The sequence below is a fragment of the Zonotrichia leucophrys genome, chromosome 4 (assembly GCF_028769735.1).
Source record: "Zonotrichia leucophrys gambelii isolate GWCS_2022_RI chromosome 4, RI_Zleu_2.0, whole genome shotgun sequence".
NCBI classification, from domain to species: Eukaryota; Metazoa; Chordata; class Aves; order Passeriformes; family Passerellidae; genus Zonotrichia; species Zonotrichia leucophrys.
The window spans coordinates 2,093,855-2,111,364 of NC_088173.1; the positions used below are offsets into that span (position 1 = coordinate 2,093,855).

General features: G+C 38.7%; 1 protein-coding gene across 12 annotated transcripts in view; it reads left to right on the top strand.

Moving 5' to 3' along the window:
- ADD1 (adducin 1) overlaps nt 1-17,510 on the top strand; it is a 65,107-nt gene extending 47,597 nt beyond the window's left edge. For 3 of the 12 annotated variants that reach the window (XM_064710214.1, XM_064710217.1, XM_064710215.1), the window contains exons 11-17: nt 57-158; nt 1,957-2,046; nt 2,142-2,159; nt 2,873-2,965; nt 8,622-8,778; nt 10,769-10,864; nt 15,050-17,510. In XM_064710214.1, the coding sequence (XP_064566284.1) occupies nt 57-158; nt 1,957-2,046; nt 2,142-2,159; nt 2,873-2,965; nt 8,622-8,778; nt 10,769-10,864; nt 15,050-15,402 (909 nt within the window). In that variant the 3' untranslated portion in view covers nt 15,403-17,510. Of the gene's footprint in view, nt 1-56; nt 159-1,956; nt 2,047-2,141; nt 2,160-2,872; nt 2,966-8,621; nt 8,779-10,768; nt 10,865-11,599; nt 11,635-15,049 lie in introns of those variants that run through there. The other 9 variants (XM_064710216.1, XM_064710219.1, XM_064710222.1 and 6 more) reach the window with 6 other exon arrangements.

Sequence of the window (17,510 nt, forward strand, 5' to 3'; positions counted from 1 at the left end):
GAGTGTCCGTAGCCATTACAACAGTTCTGACTCTGCAACTGTTCTTGATGTTACAGTGGACTAAAGAGGATGGACATAGAACTGCCACCTCTGCTGTCCCTAATCTGTTTGTTCCATTGAACACCAATCCAAAGGAGGTCCAAGAAATGAGGAACAAGGTTTGTAATAGCAGTAAAATAACTTTTTTTGGTCATTACTACAATTAAGTTGTGTACTTGTAACGAACTAACTTACTTTGCTATAAAGGCATTTTGTGGGCTCAATAACACAGCTCTGGTGATGTCCTTTTCCTTTATAACTAAATAATGAAACAATTCCTAAGTGTCCTGAACTCCTCTTGGAAAAAGTTGGTATTTCTGTTCACCATACGAAGACTTTTTTCTAAGATTAATTTTTCTTAGACTAGTTGCTGGGTACTTCTGAAACAGCCAGTCCTGAGCTGGTAGTAGTAATTCTGTACCCTGAGATCATAGTTTTGCATTAGTGACCTGTTTTCCTGTTTTGGAAATACCAGTTGAACTTTTGTGGCCTAGACAAAGTAAACTATAGATCTCTTTCCATATTTCAATGTACTGTTTTATAATACACTGTGATTGTTACAGACTATTTTTTTGTCCTTGGAACTGCAAGTTAATATTTTTGAAATGAGCTTGCAGTTAATTTTCCTGGTTTTGAATTTCAGATCTTCTTGTCCAGTCTACCAAGAGGAAAGCACTGAATTGATTGGGGTTTTTTCACTTTATTTCTTTTACAGTATAAAATATGCCCTGATGTCTTGTTAATATTTAACTTGTTCTGGATTGTTTTGATACCTCTAACTGGTGGCCAAATGGTTCATGAGAGTTAGCATTCTGTCAAAGAAGGGCTGTGTGCAGGGATGCTAGCAGGAATCTAAAATAATTTGTAAATGGCTGACAGAACTTATGCTTGGCACTGTAAAATAATAATCACATGAAATGAGAATTACCGTGAAATTTCCAAGCAGTTTCTTTGTGTTTCAAACACAAATATTGCTTTATTAAAAACTTGAATGAAGTGACTAAGTCTTCAAATTTTATATTTTCTCAGTGATGAGAAGGATAGTAAATTAAAAACAAGTGAAAAAGATGGGGGAGCCTTGTGCTTTCTGAGATACCAAGTATTAATAATGCTTCTTGTTTGTGTATTTGAATGCATATATTTTTTATAAAGTCAATGTCATTCTTAGTTGTAAAATAGAGGTCTTTTAAGATGCATGCTTTTCTTAATTTACCTTGGAACAAGAACCAGAATATTTCAGAAATAAGTTATGAGACAGTTGTTATGAATTCTTTACCACTGAAGGATATCTAATTTAAACAGATAATCCCTAGGTTTAGAGATCTGATTTCTGTCCCCATCTTCTGTATTGAAATAACTGGGAGGTATTTAGGATGCAGCAAAGGGGTGTTCTTGAGAACTCCAGAGTGTCATTTTATCCACAGAGAAATTATTTATATGTCCTTTTGAGGATATTATCCTGACTAGATGCAAAAATGGAAAGTTGTGCAGTGTTTTACAGGAAGTTCCATAAGATGATATTGTGGTGCCATATCAGTAACTAATGGCAACTGACTGGTCAGGTAGAATAGACAGACAAGTACAGAGGTAATATTTCTATTTCTCCTCACTTTTCCAAACTGGAGTTGTCTGTTAACCTGTTTTGCTATCACCTAGTACTAAAAAGCAAAGGACAACACCTTCTGTGGTACTTAAAGACTAAATTCTGAGAAATGTGAGGAAACAGCCAGGAACCTGAACATTTATGTTCAAGTGGTGTTTATAAGCTCAGCTTCATTTGACAGCCCTGTGGCCACAGCAGTTAGCACTGGTGGTTGCCTGTTGGCAGCTTCACTCACCCTTTTTTCAAACACAAAAATGTGATCAACTTTTCTCTATTGATGCGATTGTTGTTCATTCTGCTGTTTTCCTTTACAGATCCGAGAGCAAAATTTGCAGGATATTAAAACAGCAGGCCCTCAGTCACAGGTTCTTTCTGGGGTAGTTGTGGACAGAAGCCTTGTACAGGTGAGAGTGTTCAATTCCTAAAACTATTAGCTTAATCTGTAATATCCCCTGCTTCCACCTAATATATTACTATGAAATTGTTCTTTAATTGGCAGAAAGTAACTGTTTATAAGGTAAGTCTTAGAGGTAACACCATTGTCTTTGCAAGAGTGCTCAGGGTCAGAAATCTAGAGGCTTCAGCCATGTAGCCCAAGCATGTCTGTGGAGGATGCTTCTTGGTTTTTTTGCTGAATGTAATGCATGAAATTCAGAAGCCTTATTTATATGGGTTACATTCTTGTTCAAAACTAGTTGGGCTTTGTGACAGCTTTTTGTTTGTTTGGTTTCTGAGTTGATGTATCTTGAAGGATTAATACTGGGCACACCAGGCTCACTGTGGGGCAGTAGTGCTTTGTGTTAAATGTGGGATTTCATGCTTCATAATATTTTATTTGAAGAGCAGTTTGGGAAAAAAGCTATTACATCAATGACACTTAAAAGCAGTTTATCTGGATATATAAAAAACTATAAATCATAGCTCCAAGTAAAGTAAGAATTAGAGCTGTACAGTTATACTGTATAGCTGAATAAGGCTTTTTATATCCAACTTTCAACTGCCCCAGATAAGTATTTTCTGATAATACTTTTTAAAGATTGGCAAGTCTTATCATGACCACAGCATTATTCATGTTGGGTGTCATACTGTGTGCATGTCAATTCATTGTCATATGCAATTTCATCTACAGTTACTGTTTCTCTGCATGTTTTTAGCAAGCACCACAATGCTTTGGTTGATGTTGTACAGCCTGGGCTCGGTTTGCTCTGTTTACTCAATTTACTGTTGCAGGATGCTCCCCTCTCAGACTGTACGGAATCTATTGAAGGGCTCGATCTCACAGAGCAGGCCTTTAGTCCCGCTAAATCTCTGTCTGTTAGAAAGGTACTGCCCTGTCCTACTGCTCTAAATCCTGTTGTTCACCCTTCATTTAACCTCTCCTTACCCTGACCTTTTTCCTCTGTAAGAAATGATTTGGCTAGAAAACTTTAAAAAATGAAAATAGATGGATCTTCAAATTATGTATATGCGATGATGCAAACAGTTACTGTACTCTGTTAAAACTGTCTTAAGGGTCTTGATCTTTGTCTATAGCTGGTGAGGAAACACTTTTGATGTTAAGGTGCTGATCAGGTCCTGCATATAGAGGTTTTCTTTATGCATGCTGTTAGTGATGAATTATTCTAATTTGAGATCAATTTAGAGTTAGCTTAATCTCGGCCTGATTACATCAGTGTAATTCTGAGGAGACTCTGTGTGTTATGTGGCAAACACTGTCAACTCTTGATCCCAGAGCAATGGATGCCTGGCTTCCTGCATATTTCCTGCAGTTAGCTACAAGAGTTGCTAAGTAATGCCCCACATGTGCAAAATCAATTGGCTTTCACACTTGTTGTCATGTTTGTGTTTGCATAATATCCATTAAATACAGAATAAATTCAAGAGGTGTGGCCATGTTGGGGTGGGCAGTCCTTGGCTGACTGAATGGAGCAGCTGCACAGTGCAAATAATGTTTCTTACAGCACATCCAGTGCAGAAGCACAGTGTGTAAATAAGCATCAGTGCCTCCTCTGCTCCAGTGTTTCACCTAAAAGATTCTTAAATCTTGGGTTTAGGTTGTGCCTAAACACCCAATTTCAGAATAGCTTCTGCATGAAAAAAAAATAGATTACTTTGAATTACATCATTTTTGGAAATCTTGTGGTTTTATAACTCTTTCTAAAGTGTAATGAGCCAGTTTGTGTTATAGATATTTGGATCTTACTGAGAATATGATGGGCATGTTTTTCACATTGTAGTTTTTGTCCATATTCTGAAAGAAAAAATAATAAAACACCTTTTCTGGGTTTAAGACAAAAAGTAAAATAAAGCCAAATTCTTTCAGGCAGTGCATGGCTTTTATTTTCTACTTAATAATACCTTCAAAGTGAAAAATTACTTTTATGATAGTTGTCACAACACAGGCCTTTTTTTAATGCTGATATATTTCAAGTATTGTATTCAAACAATGACACAACTTTTCTCTAAAAGTAGTCAGATAGTTTACATGCATTTTCACAGATGGCAGGGAACCAGCAAGTAGTCTATTATGTGATTTTGTCTAGTAGTATCCTGTTAGGGTTTAGATGTCCAAATTGTTTCATTTTTTTGTGGTGTCATGAAAGTGCTTTCTGCCTGAAATAGTGTGTAAAATTAGATCGCAATGTAAATTATAGGAGTAATTATGGAATAGAAGTGGCCTATTTCATAATCTTTATTTTAACATGATGGATTGTGATCCGAATGCTTAATAATTTCCTGTTTGGGGGGGAAAAAAAGAACAACCCAAGAAACAGAACCAAAACAAACAAGCAAAAAAAACCCAGACTAAACAACCTCCTTCTAAAAAATGTCACCCAAGCCAGAAAATCCAATGAACCCAAAAATAACAGCAAAAAAAGACAACCACCAGAGAAATTTCCTTGAAAGATTCTTCCATAAAACAGTTGGGCTTTGTAGAACAGAGGAAGTGTAAGCAATCTTATGATGCCCACACAAACCTCACCTGAAAATTTCAATGAAACTGAAGAATCCTGTGCATCAAGGACTTTGGGATTTTTAGGTACCAAACAATTAGAAGTTCTCAGTCGACACATTCTTTGCCACTCAGTGACAGTTCATGTAAAAAGTTTCATGTAATTGCAGTGACACAATGTATTATATTTTCAGTTAACGTTGAGATTTATACCAAATACTAATGCACACTATTTGGGATGCAGAAAGGCCTCCTTTTGTACAGTATGCATGTAGTGCTTTGAGCTCCTGTGCCTATGGCTGCAGCAGTGAATATTCCATCTTGCCTTGTTGCTTGCTTTATCCATGTTCTGAGAAGTCCTGGCCATGTTGCAACACAACCTCTTTGTGCATCCTGTAATTTTATTCCTGGTCAGACTTGGTTAACCAAGCTTCTGCTGCAGTCTTGGCTGATTGACAGGGAATGTTGGTTATTCTTACCACCAACCATTCTGCAATCTCATAAGAAAATAAATTCACATGAATTTTCAGTAAGTGGGGAGTCGCCCATTTTGGGTCTCTTCCTTTAGAATGGAAATTCTGTGGCTTTGCTCTTAATGCAGACCCTGTCAGTGCTGCCCCAGAGGTGGCACTGGGTTTCAGTGGTGACCTCTACATGAACTGTACCTCAGCAATCTTGGTGTTTTGGATAATGGCACTGCATTAATGTCACATTGTGTTAGGAGCAATTGTTAACTTAGACCATTATGATGAACTTCCTGTCTGATTGAAAGAACTGGCATATATAAAGTGCCAGTTTTGGTCATATTTATCCCTGAGAACAAGGTGAAGTGCTTGCCTGTTAAATAATGGTCAGTTTTGAATTTTTTTCTAAAAGCCAGGTTTGGTCTAGAAGTTGCAAAATTACTTGATTATCTAAATTTTCATGTAGGAAGTATGAGATCCATGTTTAATATGAAGGTATATTGCCTATCATTAGCTATAAATTATCTTTGTGTCTGTGGGAGTGTATGCCCTTACAGAGGGAAATGCATTCTCTTCATTAATAGAATCCATCCTGTCTTTCTGACAGTGGAGAAAATGCTGCTGATATCTGAGTGCATACATGTGATCAAGTTTCAAATAGTCATCTAAATACTTCTGGAATCATCATCAATGTAGTACTAGGATCAACCTAGTCTATGGGAATTTATTCCCTCTCTACAGGCTCTTTAATACTGGAAGCAATTCCACACTAATTTTCTTGTTCACTTTTTCTGAACATTCTTAGGAATCTCTGAATGGCATGGTCAGGTTGATAGCTCTGCAAAGTCTTGTCTATTTTAGTGTCACATTTAAAAATTGGAAATATGTTCTGTACTGTCTTTTTAGTCCTTTATACTTGTTTTCTTTCTGTCCCACATTTCATTTTGTGTTGTATATTTTTATTTCAATTCTTAGAAGGCTGTTCTGTGAAATAAAACATATCTGCTTGTTGGTTTAGAAGTAATGATGGTTTACAGTAATCATATTTGTATAGAGTAACCATATTTCAGAACTTATTAACATGCTACCATAATTTATTTCCCACATAAACTCAATACCTCTACCAGTATCATTTTCATTGGTGGCCTTTGAACAGCTTCCATATTATTGATACTGAATAAAACTGGATAAAAAAAGGTTTTTTAAAATAAAAGTTAAAATAAAAGTCTTCCTTTCTGATCTCTTGTATAGTTTTTCTGCTTTTATGATCCAGCGTTGTTGCCTCTGATCTTTTCAGTGCTGCTTCTCTTGGGTCAAAGCTACTCAGCAAGTGCAAATACTGTTTGCATTGATTGTGGGTGTTTTTTGTGAGGGTTTAATTTTGGTTTCTTTTTTTTTCAGGCTAATAAATGTGATAAGCTTGATTTGCTGCTTTCATTCCCAGTATTTAACAAAGATAAAGTGTAGGAGACACTAAGTAGGAGAACATGTCATGCCAGTGCACCAGGCATCTGCAAACTGCCTGTCTTGCTGTTTGTCACCATTACATCAACAGGAATTCAGTAACGTTCTGTTTCATTAGAAATTGTTCTACCCAGTGATTCTGGATTTAATTTGCAACTTTCAAAGAGATTCTTAGAAATTCCAGGGATACTAATGGGTACTGTGTATCTTGTTTCTCTCTTGTTCCCAGAAAACTCTAGAAGCTCTGCCTGAGATCACTGCTTTACAAGGTCCTGCTCCTTATGCTGAGTTTCAGTAAAAACTGTGGACTTAGTTTGAAATGTGGGCAAAGACACAAAGGAAAATACAAAATTTCCATGGGCATCAGTTTTCTGCCTTCATTAAAAGCTGAGACCTGTAGTTTTAGTTTTGAATTTTCTATAAAACAATTAGGATTTGTACAAAGGCTGATGTTTCTCTGACCCTTTTATGCATTATCTTCTGAGACAAGCTGTTGCTGTCACATCAATGCTTCATGGTTGAGAAAACTATACTGGCATTCTGCATATAGAATGAATTTTCCTCTTATTTTATGAAGAAATGGAAGTGATCTGTAATGTTTTAGAGATGTTTCTCTCCTGCAGTTCCTTTCAGGAACTTTCCTTTCTTGCAGTGGAAATTTATTGTTAGGCTGTTTGTTCTCTGGTGTTTGCTTCCTGAAGAGCAGCGTAGATTCTAACATCCATCTTACCTCCCTGGGTTGCTCTAGACCAGATTTCTGGAGATCTCTCATCAGGCTTTCAGAAGTGCTCTTGTCCTCCTTCCATCCAGGCATCCTTGTCTGTCTCCTCTTTGGTGCTGACAACTTGTCCAAAGCAGCTCTTGCCATCCAGACCACATTCTGTCTGTTTGCATCCTCAGTTTTACAGTGGCCACGCTGTGCTCGTCCATGAAGTGTGGACATGGGGTGAAATGTTTGTCTCTCTTTAGGCACTGCATATTTTTGAGCTGTGCTTTCTAATGTTTTCTTCTAAATATTGGTACAGGCAACACTGAATATGGAGATGACTTGGGTCAATCAGTGGCCCATACCTCTTGGGTAATGGAGTTCAAATTTCTCTTTTTTTTTCGTAGTGACGACAGTTTGGGTGTCACCATGACATGGGGCACAGGTCACACATCAGTTGTTAACAAATTAGCGTCAGAGTTCTGTATGTGCAGTGAAAAAAAACCAAATGCTTAGACAAGTTGTTTGAGAGATAGAGCAGCTATCTCCAGGCAAGCATTTTCTGTACCTGAGAAAATGAAAACCCAGTGGCTGTAGCCTTTACCAAAGGATTAGAGAAGAAAAATGAAAAACTTTACCATTAGAGAATCTCTGATGCAGCTGCTTTTGTCCACCAGAACTTACTGTACTTAGACTTGCTTGTTATATTTTTATTTGTATAACTTTTTGTCTGGCTTATATGACAAATGTTATAGATGTAAATATGCTAACTTGTATCTGATTACAGTTAACCTTAATTACTTTAAAATGGCTTATAATAAGCTGTTAATCTGGTGTATACAGAACATATACAAGATGGCTTTTTACTATAACATCTGTTAGGTGTAACGTAGTAGCTGCAAGAAATAGCTTTTCTGTTGTTAAAAAAATACAAAGCAAAACAAAAACCCAAAGCAAAATAATTAAAAACCAAAACAAAACAGAAACAAAAATACCCATGAGCTGAGTTCTTGACCCTTTACAAGTATTCTGTGCCCAGACTGCCATGCAGGTGGGACTGGTATCATGTTTCTTTTGTGGTGAGAAAAAGAAACTTGATCAACTTTTGTGACTTCAAATATAATTCAGCTAGACTGTTTGGCTGCTGTTTGATTTTACTGCTTAATGGTGGATATTCCCTGGTGGAGACCTGTTTTCTCCTTTATATTAACCTCCTGTGAATCACATTAAAAAAAATCTGCAATAGATTTTTTTTAAATCTAAAAGAGGAAAAAGTAGCATTTTCCAGGTTATGTTTTTGTTTTGTTTTTGGTTGCTTTGTAGCCTCTATACCTCTAAAGGTTCTGCAAGTTACTGCTTGATTGCAGATGTATCTTAATTTTCTTTTGCCAGGGCGAACTGGTGACTGCATCAAAGGCAATAATTGAGAAAGAATATCAACCCAAAGTGATAGTGAGCACAACAGGACCAAATCCCTTCAATAAACTCACTGATCGAGAACTGGAAGAATATCGCAAAGAAGTAGAAAGAAAGCAGAAGGGACCAGAAGGTTGGTTCTCTGTGTGTGTTTTTTCTGCAATAGACTGGAATTCCAGCAAGTTTCTTAGTAATTGGAAGGTGGGTTACCTGCAAAGGCCATGGGTAAATTACCCAGCTTTTGCATGTTTCAGTTTCCCCAGTGTGAATTAGAAATTTGAAAAGTATTTTAGAGATAAAATGTGTGATCTAAGTGTTTTAAGTGTGTTCTGTAAAATGCATAGATCTCACTCAAAAATTGTCTTTGTAGACAAACTGGGCAGTAGGGCCAGTTACTCCTGCTGGTAGGAAGTTGAAAGCTTCCATCAAAAAGGTGTTTTGGCACTGGTTTTGTTCTGCTTTGTTTCCCTTGCCCTAGAGCCTAGGCTAAGGTCAGGGAATGATGGCACGTTGTAGCAGCATCACTGCAGGTTTTTAAATCCTTGAAATCTGTGGATTTGAGAAATACATTGAATGGAAAAGATACAGAATAACATTGATTGTTGCTTGGAAATGTGACATCTTGTGGGAACTTCTACCAAAATGGACTTTTTCAATTATTCTAGAATTATGACAGATTTGTGCTATAAAAAGAGGCCGTTGCTGCATCTGAAGTGGTTCTCCTGCTTTACTTTTGAATAATTTTAAGGGGTGATACTTAGAATACTTACCTGTTTTGAGGTTTTGAATTTGAGTGATGCAAGAGTCCAAAGTGCTGTTTCTTTTGCAGCGTGTGTTCCCTGCAGTTGCTTTTTGGGACCACAATGTAGGAACCCTTGTGTTTGGTTTATGAAGTGCTGAGTGGGATGGGGTGGGGGGTGCTGTGCTGTCATGCCTGTTTAACTGCATACCTTTGTTCTCTCAGTAACAATGCCACATCCTTCTTAGATAAGGTATCAAAATATGGAGAGACTGTGTTACTGAGACAGACACCAGCTGGGGAACAGAGTGCAGTGCTTAGAAATCAGACCATCAGTGAGCCAAACACGTCAGATAAAAAGTCTCTGGATTTGAAAGGCAGATCAAACACCTTTCAAGGAGCAGATACGAAGACTTTACAGGATCGTGACGTATCATCACTGTCTAAGTCTTTAGATAATGTTCAGTTTGCTGCTGCATGGGTTTCTTGTCAGACCATGCAGCAAAGCATCCCACATCTAAATGGAGAAGAGCCAGATGGGCAGAAGTCCTCCCATAAGGAATTTCATACTGCAGTGATCAAAGCATTAAGGTCCGATCCTGACCTTTTGGCTGAGGCCTCAGGTATTGCTAACATGGTACAGCTGTGCTTGCAATCCAAGGAACCACCTCTTTATCTACAACATGTGGAGATTCTGTCAGTTGACTCTCATCTGTGGGACTGATTGCACTTTAATTGTGTAGGTGAACTGGATGGACCAACGCTTTAGTGTTGTTCCTAATATAGTGTACTCCATTAATGTTTTCCTTTGGATCTAGGGCTATTTAAAGCTGGAAGCAAGGGGAACCCTTCTTACTAATAACAAATAACTCAAACCACTGTGAAATCTGTTTGGAATCATATAATTACTGCATGTTTTTCTGATTACTGTGCAGTCTTCTTTTCTTTTGGGATGCAATTTTGTTTACTCCAAATTTCAGCAATACAAAACAAGCAAAAGAGCGTTATCTTGTGTAGGCCTGGTAGCATATCCCCTCCTCCATATTTTTTTATATATTCCTTGTGGTTTTTCTTCACAAGTTTTCTTTGTAACAGCAGCATAAACCAATTCCTAAATGATTTCATTAATCATGCCTGCTTAAAGAAAAACAAAAACCCTCCCAAAAGAGCTACAGAGCACAACAGCAACTTAAACAGTTTTGTTAGTATCAAACTGTCACTTAATTTTCTTTTGCTTGTTTTGGTATTATTTAATATCCTGGCAGAATTTTGATTCGGAAAAACGTATTGATATCTTTTGTGCATGGAGCAAAAGGACATTTGTTTTCTTACATGCAGAGAGGTTTTCTTTGCCTTTTGAATTTCCCTTTGCCTACCCCTGCAGAGCCTTCAGAAGATGGCAGGCCACAGAAAGAGAAGAGCCCCCCTGACCCCAGTTCAGCTCGCACTCCTCCCAGCACGCCAATTAAAATAGAGGAAGGTACGTTCTGCTCCCTGGGGGTGGGGGAGCCAGGAACTGCATCCATGACTGATGCATGGAGTACATGAACTAGAGCTAATACCAGTCAGTGACTTCTTGTACTTCATTGTTGTACTACCTACAAGGTACTCCACTGAACTGTGAGTCTAACAGGTTTGTTTACAATAATAAAGAAGTGTGCATTAATATAAAGACAAATTTCCATCTCTTCAGAATTGTCATCTCTTGGTGTTTCTCAACTGATTTACCTTTTTGTACATTTTCTGCGAGGTAATTGCTCTTATTAAATGAAATAGTGTCTGATGGTGAACCAGACACATATCTAGATACTTTGGTAAATCTTCTTCACTGATTGCACATTTCTTAAACATTATTGTACTTGGATTACACCTCAGTAAATATTTTTCCTACTCAATTTGAATGTCAATTTGCTTATTTGCTCACCTTATGTCATAGTTTTAACTAAAGTGAGAGCAGCGCTGCTGAAGTTGCTAATTCCCTAAAAAAGGGATAAAATTATAATCTTGATCGGGTGTAATCCAATTATTGTCTTGTTTCCCTTACCTTGTACATTGGATATATCACGTGTCTGTTAGTCTGCCATTCACTACTTCACCTCATTCTGTTTTCTACAAGAATGGTTGCAACCATTCTTCTAACGTAACACAATGGCTGTGATGAATGCATAGATTCTCTACTTGTGCTTTTTTCTTCTTGTGGCTGCGTTACAAACAGGAGATGGATATGCTAAAGAATACCTGTTACCATAGTAAGTATCATTCCATACTCTGACCTGCTTTTGTGCTTTGCTTCACTCTTGCATCTTTGTTTACTAAGATTTTATTTTTTTTGGTTTTGCTTTTTTTTAAAAAGCAGGCTTTTTCAGTTGAGATGTTGACTTCTTTAGTTCTCAATTCCATGTAATTCCAGGCAGCTGCAGTTCTCATGTTAAAGCACACTCCCCCTTTGAGACAGACTGTGAAAGTCACCTCCTGTGTTTCCATATCTGTGTGTCCAATTCCTCAGTTTAAAAAGGAATAGTCTGAAGCTGCCTGGCAGATATAGCTGAAACAGCCCTGGGAGTTTCTGCCCCAATAGTTTGCTGCTGCCCACACAGCTTGGGCCTGGTAACAAAATGGAAGAGTTCCTAATCTATTCCAGAGCAAAATCCACTCACATGCATTTAAATTTACCCAGCAGACTTCTGCATGGAAATGGATATGGGACTACTCCTATGTTTTATGTTAACTGTTAACTGTTAACTTCAAATTCCAGCCAAGGAATAACAGCAAGTACTTGGTGGCAGCAACTTCTACAGCTGTTTTGGCTAGCTCTGCAGGGCTCCTTCAGATTATACTTTAAAGGAATAAGGATGTTTGTATGTCCTGTTACATCCAAAAGTCAGTGTGTTTGTCATAGGTGTGAAAGTCAAACTATATTGTAGACACCTGTGATGTTACTGATCAAGTTCTAAAACCTGGACGTTCTTTTAAACAGGGAATTGTGTTTGACAAACTCTTCTAGTTGTAAAAGTTTTCCAGGACAAACATACAAAGCTTATTTTAGAGAATAACTGGAAGTTTGTATCTTGGTGACTTTGGTTGGGAGAGGTTCTATTGAATGGCAATGTTGTCAGTATACAACCTCTTCTCAACTTTCATTCATCATATTCTTTCTATTTAAGTATAGCTGAAATCAGTTAAGTGTTTTTTAACTCAGTGGTAGCCTAGTTTGTATGTTTGTCCACATTGTTGTGTTGAAAAAAAACCAACAAGCCAAAACCCCATAAACATTTATTTTCATAAATAATGTGAATTGTAAACACACACCAGTATTGATGTTATGCTTTAAACTCTTAAGCCATAGTATGTGTATATATATAGAAAAATAAAGTGAGAGCATACATGTAAATGTGATTATCTTAAAAAAAAGTTCAAAATGTTGAGGTGCTGCCGAGTTCTTAAACTGTAAATAGGTTTTCCAGCAAGAAATATATTTTTAAACATTTCTAGTTATGTTACTAAAATCCATCCAGTAGAGTAGCAGGGCTTTTACATGTTGTGTGCTGGATTAATTGAATGTGGAATTTGTAAATCTTCTGAATTCTGGTAAAATATTGCCCTTAGCAAACTAGATAAACAGATGTTTGCTTGATTCCAGCATCACATTAATCTGTTTATTAAGGATGACGGGATCTTGACTAACTGGGAAGGATGGCAGTCCTGACTTAATGAGTTACAAACCCATTTATATTTATTCAGTGCTCAGGCCAGCTGGCAAATACTGTTTGAATGCCTGTAGCTTCCTATTCTTTAATTTGAAGAATCTCTAAACCCTTTTATAAGACTTCAAAACTGCCTTTTAAACTTAATTTAAAAATATAGAATAAACCTGACAGTCCAATATGGTGTCCGTTCTAAGAATTGGGCCAACTAATGAATAGAATATAATATTTTTACTTGGAAGGGACTTACAGTGACCATCTAGTCCAATTGCCTGACCCAATTCATGACCAAAAGTTCAAGCTAATTGTCCCAATGCCTCTTGAACACTGACAGGCCTGGGGCCTTGGGCAGCTCTCAGTAAGAAGGAAGCCATTTCAATGTCTGACCACCCTCTCGGTGAAGAAATGCTTCCCAAAGTGCAGTCTGAACTCCTCTGGTGCAGCTTTGAGCCATTCCCACACACCCTGCCACTGCATCCCAGGGAGGAGAACTCAGCAATGTGCTCAGTGAATTCCTGAAAAGTCAAATCCAAAAGCAGGGTAGTGGTAGTGAAGAACTGTAACTGGTGTTTCTTATTAATGTGTGTCTGCCATACACAGACAGGCCAAGCTACAGCTTCAGGAGGCAACTTGTACTGTACATAACTGCTTTCTCTTTTTGCTCTGATTTAAATCCTGCCTGCATTATAACTTTTAAATGCTAACTTGTGCATTCTGAGTGGATACTAGTGTGTGGTGCTTATTTAACCTATTAGAAGTTCATGGTGCTCTAGGCAAAACATGTTTATTTCCTAGCAGGTATTCACAGAACAGAGCCCTCTAAAATATATCAGAGAATTATTAATCCCATCTGGCAGAAGTAAAAAGAGCACTGTCATTTTTATAGGAAAAATGTGAAAGTGTCAAGTATTTTCTGTAATTTCTTGTGAAAGCCTTCAGTCTTTTCAAATTAAAACAAACAAGACCTCAAAAAGAGGAAAAAATAGTTGCCTTTAATTTGTGCCTCACAATGAGCACAGCCTGGATTTTGCTCTGAATTGCTCCTTATGTAACCTCAGTGGGGATGGATGTGGCCCAGCTGCCAGGAGCCAGCAGTGCAGGGAACCCCCCAGAGTGCTCCTTGTTCAGCCCATGCCCTGGGAGCAGCCCCAAACTGAGCATCCTAAAGCAGCACAGCCAGGAGTGGGCACTGTTCCAGTGGTTCAGATCCCCTTTGGACACACAGCCACCACTGCACTCTTGATGTTCCCTTTTGCAGGGTGAGTTTGGCTCTTGACATCACATACAATAAACAGAACAAGCTGTATTGCATAACCTGCTGAGCTCATTTACTTTGATAAACTACATGGATTTTACTTATAGGAATCCATAATATGTACTCATATCTTGCCAAAAAAAAGTGAAGCCTTTGTGATAGGAAGTTACATTTTGAAGCAATATCTGTTAGATCTCATGGAAGAATGTTATGAAAATCTCTTCATTGGGATTGTAGATTGGCAAACCAACAATTTAGAAATTAATGGATTTGCATATATAGGATCACTGCAAATCAGCAATTAGTTTTATCTCTCCAAAAGAAATAAGAATTAAAGTATTGAATTGCAAAATACTCTACTGCATGCCAATGAAAACTGTAGGTTTAATTCCTGTTTTATTGTACAAAAGCATTGTGTTGCCTGCGAATATCACGAGTAAAACAGGAGCGAGGTCTGAACAGTTACTTTCTTGCTGATGCAATTCAGCTTTATCTGTTCTGCGTGAAGAAGCTTAAAAACAAACAGACCTTGGGAATATCTTATTTCTTCTGTGCCCAAAGCTGGGAAACAGCCCTATTACAAAGGCTCTCATGCAAAGTAAATATATTAGTTTCTTGTAGAGCGCGCTCACCATCCACTTGCCTCGCCTGCCCTGCTCCAGGGACACTTTTGTAAACTGACTGTTGCTGTCTGTCCGTCCACCAGAGACACGGCAGGACCAGACCTACAGAGATGACAGTGATGCTGCAACCTTCAAGCAAACCCTCCCAGATCTCACCCCCGATGAGCCTTCGGAAGCACTCGGCTTCCCTCCCTTAGGGAAGGAGGAAGGGAGATGTGATCATGACGTGCCCAAAAGCCAAACGGAACCACCTGCAGTGGAAAATAAAGAACCCCAGTCCCAACCCACTGAAGAGCCAGCAACACCAACAGCTGAGGAGGGGACAGCAGCTGATGCAGGTAGTGATGAATCTCCAGGGAAGTCCCCATCGAAAAAGAAAAAGAAGTTCCGCACTCCTTCCTTCCTGAAGAAGAGCAAAAAGAAGAGTGACTCCTAAAGGCCAACCCACTGCAGAAACACTGTCATATTTTAAAATCCATTAACCACTAGAATGTACCAGATCGTACTGAGTGTTTTGTCTTACTATGTAAATGAATGCCACAATTAATCCAACCAGCCCCTCAAGTTATGGCTTGATTGTTTAGGGTTATAACCAGAAACTCGTGTCCAAAAAGGTGCTAATCCTGTGTGTTCAGCAGCTGCCACAGATCTGAGCCCTAGTTTGTAATCAAATGTAAATGACTTCCATGTGGAAGGCATTGATTCACTATTTTTAATTTAAAGCCTGCACTGCTTTGCAAAAGAATATAAAAAACTCACAATTAAAAATAAAACACCCATTGCTTACCACAAGAAGTGTTCTTTCCAATATTCTGTTCCAAGTCACAGGTAAATTTCTTAAATTTTGACTTTTAGAGAGGATACTTTTGCAGTGGTGTTCTCAAGGGGGGTGAATTCTTGAACTGACATGTAAACTTCTGCAAGCTTGTGAATACAGGTTGTGGTTTGGCCAAGCTTTGAGGCTCTCCATTGCTTCCTCTCTTTCTCCCTTCTCACTGTTGTTACAAAATGAAGGTGTTTTTCACTTTATTTTATTTTATAACTGGCTGGTGAAATCAGTCTTTGTCTAGGACTGAAATGTCCGTGGTGTGTTCCGCTCATGTTGTGTGTTCAAAGAGCCTGATCTTGGCCTGGGTTTTTTTCTTTCTAGTGAATTACAGTTTAAGGGAAATCTGTCTTTGCTCTTTCCTCGGTGAGTCATGTGGTGATTTGGCTGTTAGAAAAGGTTAAAAAGTAACTGAAGTGAAAGCTGGTGGTGTGGAGCATGGGCAGGTGTGTTTTGGGCCTTAGCACAGTTTTTTCATTCTTCTAAAAATCCCTTTGTTGCACATGCAGTCTTGCTGTGCGTGAACCCCATGTGCAGCCTTTTGTGTTTGTTCCTTCCCACTGACAAAAATGTAAATGCATTACACTGAGTATTTCACCTTGTTTTATAGTAATTATATTTTCACTTACAAAAGCTGGCATTTCTTTAAATCTTTTTGTTGTTGTTGTTGCCAGCGGTCAAGCGCAGAAATCCTGTGTACCCTTAAGGTGTATTTTCACCGTTTGCTATAAATGTTTGTTTAATGTGCAGCATGGCAAATCACTCGCCACTGAGTTCACTATTTCCCACTTCTTGCCATGCTTGTGTCTCTCACTAATTACAAAAGTAGTTTAAGATCAGGCAGGTCAAGCTTGTGGAATTCTCTGGAAAGCGGGCGCCGTTCCCCGGCCCAGGGCCGGCGGGGCAGTGACCATTCTGGTTTCTAGAATTTGCATTTTGGGTTGAACAGCAGCAAACCCCAACACCCCGCGGGGGTGAGGGCAACACACTGACTCACAGTAAGTGTCTGTAACACAACAGAACATGGATGTAACCTTTTAGGACAATATTAAATGTTGCAATTGGTAACCTAGCAGAGAACTAATGCCTTACATTGATGCAGCAGAAAGCGCGGAGGGCCGGCTGCGTGGAGCGGCTCTGGGCGGGCAGAGCAGGGCCCGTGCCGGGCCGGAGGTGCCGATCCTCGGGCTGGGTTTGAGCGGCCAAGGGGAACAGCTGGAAGTGGAATTGAGCTGTCAGTGTTCAGGTGAGAACAGAGGGGGCGAGGTGGCCGCTGGGGCCGTGGGAAGGTGACAGGGCCGGTGTGGGCCAGAGCAGGCGGGCACTGGGCCGGAGCCCCTGGACAGCAGCACTCAGGCAGGACTGCATGGCACGAATGGCTTTCAGCTTCTGCTCTAACATTGTATGTCCTTGTACACTAGGAAGCAAACAACACTTATTTTGCTAAATTGTGTTTTATTGCAGGGTCGTAACTAAATGACTAATTGCTGTATGTTTCAGTTCTTTACTGAAGTCCCCCCATTTATCTTGACCACATATGCAATGACTCTTAATTTCTAATTTTGTAGTCTGTTCTTTTAGTTCTTTGTATTACAATATGAAATGTAGTCATGTATGGTATGGTTACACACTTTGGGGCAGAATAAAGTCCTGTATTTTTCTTTCTTTCTTGTATCATTAAGTTCTACTCACAAATAAAACTCTTAAAAAAAAAATCA